The sequence below is a fragment of the Rhinopithecus roxellana genome, chromosome 3 (genome assembly GCF_007565055.1).
Source record: "Rhinopithecus roxellana isolate Shanxi Qingling chromosome 3, ASM756505v1, whole genome shotgun sequence".
Taxonomy (NCBI): Eukaryota; Metazoa; Chordata; class Mammalia; order Primates; family Cercopithecidae; genus Rhinopithecus; species Rhinopithecus roxellana.
This window is the reverse complement of record NC_044551.1, coordinates 114,255,894-114,264,862: the sequence shown is the minus strand read 5'-3', so window position 1 is coordinate 114,264,862 and position 8,969 is coordinate 114,255,894. Positions and strand designations below refer to the sequence as shown.

At 38.2% G+C, this 8,969-nt stretch overlaps 1 protein-coding gene across 1 annotated transcript; it reads right to left on the bottom strand.

The window, feature by feature from the left end:
• Window positions 1–1,756: 1,756 nt before the first annotated feature.
• On the bottom strand, window positions 1,757–8,410 carry SPINK14 (serine peptidase inhibitor, Kazal type 14 (putative)). The gene is given in 6 exon segments (XM_030926672.1): window positions 1,757–1,802; window positions 2,783–2,919; window positions 6,384–6,427; window positions 7,526–7,565; window positions 7,567–7,628; window positions 8,314–8,410. Coding segments are annotated over 6 exon segments (426 nt in total).
• Between the last annotated feature and the right edge of the window lie 559 nt (window positions 8,411–8,969).

Genomic DNA, 8,969 nt, shown 5'->3' with positions numbered 1-8,969 from the left:
CAAATCTCATCCATTGGAATTCTTAGAAAAAGTAGAATAATGACAATGTATTCTAGTCTAGACTTTAGGAGGTATCATAGGAAAAAGAAGGACAAAAAATAAGTACAATGGCATGATAAAAGATAAAGTCAACTTCTACTTTCAAACAATATGATCCAAGAAAAACCAGATAAGATATCTTATCCTACCTGAAACAACAAAAATAGACCAAATATGTAAAACAATGACACTAGGACACCAGGCACTGAAGGACAGATCCCTAACAGATGGAAAATAAATAAGTTAAACTCTGTAGTTGGCCTTGGTTTTTGCAATGCAAGAGATTCTAGGAATAGGAAAGAGCAATCTCAATGAAGCAATTATGAGTTGAGGACACAGAGCTGAAAAGAAATAGAGACTAAACTGGCTGGTATCTGCAGGACTACTGCACAGGAGAGCTGGATAAAGGGATCAGAAGGTTAACAATTGGTGCTTGTGTGTGAAGAAACTACCCAAAGCAAGGAGAGAGTCATTAGAGAGGATTAGAGATAACAGAGCTCAAATCTCATGCAAGGCTATTAAAAGTGCCTATTTGAGATTTTTAAGAATTTGCTTGATGACATTAACAGCAAATTAATTATTGCAGAAGAAAAGATTTGTCAACAAAGATACAGCAATAATGTTAGAAAACAATCCTCCCACGATGCCTGAAGTTCTTGGTGTTCTTGCATAGCCCGGGACTTGGAGCAATGGAAATTGGCATGCTATAAAGCTAGAGAATATCTAGTCTTTCCCAGAGATATTAACTCTAAATATGACACAAGAAAAGTGGTTGTTTCCTTCTCACTAGAGCCATGTATTCACCATGTGATCAGCATGGGACATAAGATCAAAGATCTAACAGAACATGTACACACTCTGACCACAGCCCTGCAAGGTAGTGAGAGGCAGAATAGGTGCTCTTTCCCAAGCCAGTAGGGAGCAAAGTTCTGCAGGGAAGAGAGCATATTAGTGCATATTATTCGTCTGCTGTACATATAGAAGTAAAAAATACATATGAAGTATAACAGAGAAAAAGGTGTCCCTATATGCTTTAGGGGTTAAAATGTGTCCAGAGAATTTAAGAAAAAGGCTAATGACCAATGGGACATTTATGGATACCAACAATGTAGGTGTTCTTCTAGACAAAATGGATCGGTGAGAATGTGGGGCCCTGTTGATCAAAGCTGCACATGTGTAAATACCTCTGTCTCAAGGCTGAGTCCAAAAGGGAGGATGTTTAATAATGAGTTTGCAGAAGTTAGGCAACAGGAATTCTAAAGCAGAATACAATGTCCTGTAGTTCCATTACTTGTTTTTTTTTTAAATGTCAAAGGAATATGGAAGAAATTTCTGTCACGTTCTTTGGAAGACAATCCGCAGGCTTGACATAGACTAATTCAGTGTTATTAGCATTAGAGAGCTGATTAATCTCAATATTTGCCTTTGACTCATGACTCAAATTCTGAATTTCTTCTCCTTCTGAGATTTTTAGATCTGACACCCAAGTCAAATCAGACTTTCATAAAAGTTTATTTATTAGGCAGACTATGGAAGGCAATCAATCAGTGAGGGGAGAGGTCCATGGAAGGAACTTTAAACAATCTGCTACAAGCTCAGTAGTGATAGCTCTTTGTTGTCAAGAACAAATGCAAGGAGATGTAAAAAGTGCAAGAGAGAGATTGGAGACATGGAGGAAAAAAAAAAGAAGATATCTTCCACATTCAAGGCCATGCAGCTAACATTTTCCATCATGGTAAAACCTGATTCTTCCGTGAGATTTCCTAAAGGAAGTATCAGAACAAACATTTCATTAAGTAATACAATGTCAGAACTACAAAAATACCTTTAAAATTATCTTATCTAAAACCTGGTTTTATATTTGGAAAAACTAAGATCTAGAGTATAAAGGGAATTGACTAATGACAAAAGACAATATTATTGGATTTCTTATCTAGTTATCATTCCATGATTCTAAGATGCCACTGGAGATATGACACATGCTACACTCTTTTTGAAATTAAGCTGTGCAATCAAGTCTGAGTTTGTGATGTGTGAGACATATCAATTCTCAACTATTCTGTTAATACTCTTACACTTTGGCTGAATTACTCATTAATGGGGATGACCTGAGCTTTGCACAGTCCTGTCGTTGTTCCTTGCACAAAATTTAAAAAATGATTGGGCTGAGGGCTCCAATCTGATGCCATGGTGAAAATTTTTCTCTCTGTGAAATACATTCACTGATATAGGAATCGAAGCTGAAAGCATTGTGTTGTAAGATTTCAGTATCTAATCACTGATTTATGTCACATAAATCCAAAAATCTAAACACTGTCTCAAATAAAAGATCCAAACTTTGCAATTAACTCATCATTGTAGTTCAGAGTTTCAAACACATAAGAGGGTGAAGATATTTAAGAGAAAGCAAAACTACAATTTGTCTTAAAATAAAAAATAATTCAGGACCTGAAGGCATATTTGAGAGTTTCTCAAGTGGAAGGCAATCAATTGGCATATGGGAATGTAAGGGCTCAGATACCAGAATGGACCTGAGGAATGTCATTTGGTACATTGAGTCTACTTTCTAATCCAGTGGACTTTCAATTACTATGTGCTTTTCTGAATGGGGGCTGATTATTATCTGTGTGAACTGGAGCAAATTCCTGGCTTCAAGGTTGATGTACTTGATAGGAATGGTAGATGGTAATTTTAATGGACAAGCATATTTACAGCTCCCGTCTTTTCCCCAAATAGTACTCACAAGCTCTCAACACACAGGATGCAGGGATTATCATAGGTTATAAAATTGGTACCACAGATGGGTTGCTATAAGCCAGGGCAGGGGTTGACTGTTCCATTGTACCAACTCAACTTTACTTTCTCATACGGACATTTCACCTGAAATTGAGTTGAAAAGATTTATACAGTTAGAACCCCACTTAGACAGGTAGGTCACCTTTGAACTTTACTAGGAAAATCTAAGCATAATCTAGGCGTGGTGACTCATGCCTTCATTCCAACACTTTGGGAGACTGAGGTGGGAGGATTGCTTGAGCCCAGGAGTTCAAGATCAGCTTAGGCAACAGAGCAATACCCTGTCTCTCCAAAAAAATTTTTTTAATTAGCCAGGCATGGTGGTGCATGCCTGTAGTCCCAGCTTTTCAGAAGGATGGGGCAGGAAGCTCACTTGACTGCAGTGAGCAATGATGGCGCCATTCAACTCCAGCCTAGGCAACACAGTGAGACCCCATCTAAAAAAAAAAAAAAAAAAAAAAAAAGAAAGAAAAAAATTCTAAGCACAGGACAATATTCCACTCTCACAAAAGCTCTCACTTTCCCATCTCCAGAAAGCCATGGAACTAGAACCTATATATATCCCATTTAGTAACAATATGATGCCCTGTTTGTCAGGATCTTCTCAATAAAGGAGAACAATGGCCAACTATGCTATGGTTTAAAAAAAAAAAAAGAAGAAGAAGAGTGGATAAACAGATGATTTATCTGGGGCTTCTCTCTCAATCTTCTTTATGCCCCAACTATTAGATCTGGAAAGATTCTTAGAGATTTTCTATGACAGCTCAGCGGAGAAAACTGAAGATCAATGGAAGAATGCACGTGTCTTAATTTGAAATACTTATTGCCCTGACACTGTAGAAAAAGTCAAAAACAAAGGAAGGGACATGTCTCCTCAGGGAACTGGACTCAGGGATGTTTGTTTTCATTGGCAGTTCTTCTCTGGACAATGCCGGTGCTGGTGATGAATTGAAGTAGTGACTCTGGGATTATGAAGCTTGAGGCTAGTATTCTCAGGGGCTCCATAAGTGTCATAAGATTGGTACAGATAAAATACCCCACACACGAAGTAGGAGAAAATTTTGGCTAGGAATTTGGAAAGAAGGGGGTCATATTTTAGCTTAGAAATTCCTCTTCCTTCTTTTTATCCAACACCACCATCATGGCCAGGCCACCATCGTTACCCAGCTAATCCCTCCATTTCCTTTATTCCTCATTTCCTGAAGTTTCACATTTTAAACTTCTATTGAATAATTTTATTTCCTTGATTAAGGTCTTTCGTTGAACCTCATTGCATATTATAAAAAAGTATTTCTTATTATGAGATAAAAGTCCCTGTGTGACCTGGAACCTCCCAAATCTTCTGCCCTTACCTGATACCACCTTGCTTTCTGTCCTTTTAGTAAGTTTGTTAGTTAGTTTTTTTATATATATAAGTTCTTTATCTTTCCCTCCCCTCAAGGTCTTCTGAAGTGTCATGACCACCCCACCAAATATATTTTTTCTCAACCTAAACTCTGTCTATCTTTAGAGTTCAGGTTATAACCCACTTTCTCAGAAGTATTTATTAAAATACAGTCACAACTCTCTGTTATTTGTTTTTATACTTTTAATCAGTTTATAACAATGCATTTGTTTAATTATTTAACTAATCCCACACCCCCAAAGAACTATAAGCCCAGAAGGGAAAGATATGTGTCTGATTAGGCCAGTCATTATGTGCCCAGCACATATATTGGCATCAGTCATTGCTATATGAACATTTGCCAAATGAATAAATGAGATGTAAAATAGTTGAATCTGAAGGAATATACAGTTAGCAAAGACGAGAGAAAGAACAGTTTCTATTGTTGTCTATAAATACAGCTTCTTTTTTTCGCTCCCTCTTTGGAGGAAGATACGCATTCTTCAGGTGAGAATCCCACCCTTGTGGGATTCTGTCTGTGCTCCAGTCACACAGGGCTTCTATTAGTGACCCAGGTAGGTAAGATCTTTCTCCCCACTCTCCACTTGGGTGGCTCCTTTTTTTCCTTCAAGTCTCACCTTAGATATCCACATGACAGAGAAACCTTGCCTGAACCCATTGTTTATAGTAGTTATCTCTATGCTCAACAGATATTCTCTATCATACCATTTTATTTCTTGTATTTATAAAATTTACCATAAATCATAGCTGGTTTCTTCCCTTTTTGGCTATCTGCAAGGTTCATGAGGAAAAGGAATATAACTGCTTTCCTCAATAGTGTATCTTAGGGCACAGCACAGGTGATTAATAAATATTTTTTAAAGAAAACAAGTAAAAGTGATTGTGTTTATTATTGTTTATGGATTTATGGGCATGAGGCAAACTCATCCTGCAGGTAAACTTCTGAAAAGAAAATTCCAGAACTGAACTTTATGAGACCAGGGTATAAATCCTGGACAAATTTTGCAGATCCTTTTCCTGGGGCAGTAGCCTCTGACAAGCTTCACATTCTGATCCCCAGGTCTCTTGAAGGTAGAGCTGCCCTCAAAATGTCTTTCTCAACAGTCAACTCATGACCGACTTTTTTACAAAGAAGAAATAAAATTTAAAATTTATGAATTAGACAAAAGCTTAAGGTGCTAATACTTCTAAAGAGAAGGAATACAGTGATGCAAATATGAATCAAGATGAAAAGTTTAATCCCTCATTCATCTTTTCCCTCACCTGTCAAATATCGATTGACCTTACATTACATGCAATGCTCAGAAAGGTTGACGAAAATGAAAAAGGTGTCTCCATTTTGCCATCATCCAAGTTGCAGACATGTTTGAGTCTCTGTTAAGATATCTACTGTTTCTTCACATTTTCTTCCATCCGTATCCAGAAGTTGCCTTCTGCATTCACAAGTTGCATAAGCATTCTCTGTACATCTCAAGATATTTAGGAGCATTCTTTTTTTTTTTTTTTTTTTTTTTTTTGAGACGGAGTCACGCCCTGTCGCCCAGGCTGGAGTGCAGTGGCCGGATCTCCGCTCACTGCAAGCTCCGCCTCCCGGGTTCACGCCATTCTCCTGCCTCAACCTCCCGAGTAGCTGGGACTACAGGCGCCCGCCACCTCGCCCGGCTAGTTTTTTTGTATCTTTTACTAGAGACAGGGTTTCACCGTGTTAGCCAGGATAGTCTCGATCTCCTGACCTCATGATCTGCCCGTCTCGGCCTCCCAAAGTGCTGGGATTACAGGCTTGAGCCACCGCGCCGGGCCAGGAGCATTCTTTTAAGTCATTCTTTCCATCTAACTGTGAGCTCTTTGAGAGCCAGGATCATGTTATACCCAAGTCCACAGGCTCTTAAGAACCTGTCGTGCTCCCGGCAATTGTCAATACTCCACATTTTTCAGGCACTACAGAGGGTTCTCTGGTGTATGTATGACTGAACGTTGTCTTGATTCCAGGCTGTTTCAGCAGTGTATCCACCACCCTCATACAAATAGGCCCTTAAGTCTATTACAGGTGACCTTGATGCATTAAGTTTCCACAGTAACAATTCCAAAAAAAAGACTTCATATTATAATGTCAGTCCTGGGGGGAAATTTAATGGAAGATTACCTTAATAATTCCATGTGGTGGCCACCAGTGTCTAGGGCCTGAAATTAGAGAATATATGAAAATAGTTACAGAATTTAATTCCCGTTAAATCATAGCTTAATCTGTCGGCAGAATAAAAGAGTTCTAATTTATTATCAAGGAAGCTTGCAGGAATGGAAAACATTATTTCATTTATACATGTATTCATTCATTTTTTAAAAATGTGAAATAATTCTTTTACTCCTAATTGATATCAGCAGGGGACTATATAGATGTATCACTGTTTCATAAAGGCTGGCAGTCCAATGTACTAAATAATTTTTCTAATTTGTTTGGACTTGAGAGGATTTAGAGCTGGTTATGTGTGAAAGAAACAAGCAATGCTGTAACTTTTGGCCCAATCCTCATATTTTTTAGGAGTGAAAAGACACCTGGATAATACTCAGGAATTCTTGGTAAATATGTGAAAAAGCAAGCTCTGCAGCCCTTGAGGCTAGTCCTTTTTATGACTCCCTACATGATTTCTCCGCTAGAAGAGACCATAAAAGATAATGGTCCAGTCAAATATACAGCAAATCATTTTCAAACACTCTAAATTTTCAAGATGTGCTCTGATGTATGCATATTATATGGTTAGTCACTTTTACATGTTACCTCAGTGAGTTACCCAAGCATCCTTGCCTTCATGAGTTAAATCTCATAATCTGCATGCAAAAGATGACAAAGCAAAGGTCTCTTCCCATTGAATCAGAGTCTTTTAGACTCACTCTCTCTCTATATATATATATATACTCTGAGTATGTGTATATATATACTCTGAATATACTGAGTGTGTGTATATATATGTATATGTGTATATATATATATAGAGAGAGAGTCTACAAGACTGATTCAATGGGCAGGGACCTTCATTTTGTCATATACTCTGAGTGTATATATAAATATATATGTATATATACTCTGAATAAATATATATATAAATATATATATGCTGTCTGCAACACATGTCAGTGGATAATTTGTATGTGTATGTATATATATGTGTGTATATATAGATATAAATTCCAGTTAAAGAACAATTTCAAAGCATTCCCTCTCAGATTACAATGTAAAATCCCACAAATCAATTTCAACTTCTGGCCAAGGCCAGCTAAATTACTCACCAGAAGATAACACCAAATGTATCAAGACAAAGGACGTCCGAAAGTGAGAATACTGGGAAAGATCCGGCCGTTTTTCCTCCTGGTGTGTCCTTGGACTGATGCTCTGAGATATTGTCTCAGGTTGTTTCCCTCTAATACAATCACTGAAGTAGAGACAATCGGGATTTAAGATGACTTTTACAATGAGGAGCCATCTCCACCCTGCCCATTGTATCCTCAGTACCATATATTTGGAAAGCCTATTCCATTCTTCCTCAGAAACAAATGTTTAAAAATCTGAACTTTGAATAACTATCTTGATTAAAAGTGTAGGGCTCAGTAACAGATCTTTGAATACTCAGAAGTAAATCATAGTTTACTCTATGGGCATAATTGTATTATTTTAGTGGAAAAACATTTTACATGTCATGAAAAAGCAACTCCTTATCTGAAACTTCACCTAAATTTATTTTTTGAGGGGATGCAAAAAAAAAAAAAAAGATGGGGCTATTGAGGTCCCTGGACAACATGAACTTCTCAATAAATGGAGTAGGTCTGTATTTGCTCATCAAGCAAAGAATATCTCTTTGGATTAAGACAAAAATTTCTGATGATTCAGGCGTTCTTGGCTATACTGAGAATCATCTGACATTGAATCCTAGACTCTTTGAGGACATTCACAGGGAGAAAAATCATTCTCTGCCATCTTACTGGGGTCCCACAGCTATTTTAATCCAGACACAGAATGGGAAAAGTCGGTGAGGAAATACTCCCTCGGGATGGACTTTCCTTGTAGCAACATTTCTGACCCCAGAGAATGGTATCTGCAGTTTCCGGGGTCTGACCAAGGACCACATTTAACTGTTCCTCCAATCCTAATTCTACAAAAGTAGCCTGGTCTTCCATATGTTCTCTAGGCTTTTATCTCTGTCTGCAACACATATCAATGGATAATTTATATAAACTCTGCTGATATGCTATGATGTGACAGGTGTTACTTAAGACATTAAAATGTAGCTAGAGTATTCTACTCTCAGGATGATTGAAGTTCTTTGCACACTATGCAAGGTTGCCTACCGTGCCTACTCCTGACACAATCTGGGACACCATGTTTGGCTAAACACACCCCCATCTCATCCTGATATTTTCCCTGGGTTCCTCCAGAAATGGAACAGGAACAATAGAAGTTCAGCTGCAGCCAGAAAGCTAAAGCAAAACACAGAGGCCCACTCTCTCCATCCCTCATGCCACAGCTGACCCACCTCAGAAAGAAGAGAAAAGGAAGAGGAATATAATGTGCTCATTTTGAGAAGCATGTACTAGGGCTCCAGGAGGAAATAGAGTAACTGCTGCGTAGGAGAGAAAAGTCACTGAGGCATGGTGTGCTGGACTGAGCAGGCCCTGGAGATCCATCTTTCAGATTGCATCAAACCTCAGCAGGGGAAGACCTACCTGAGAGGGTTTA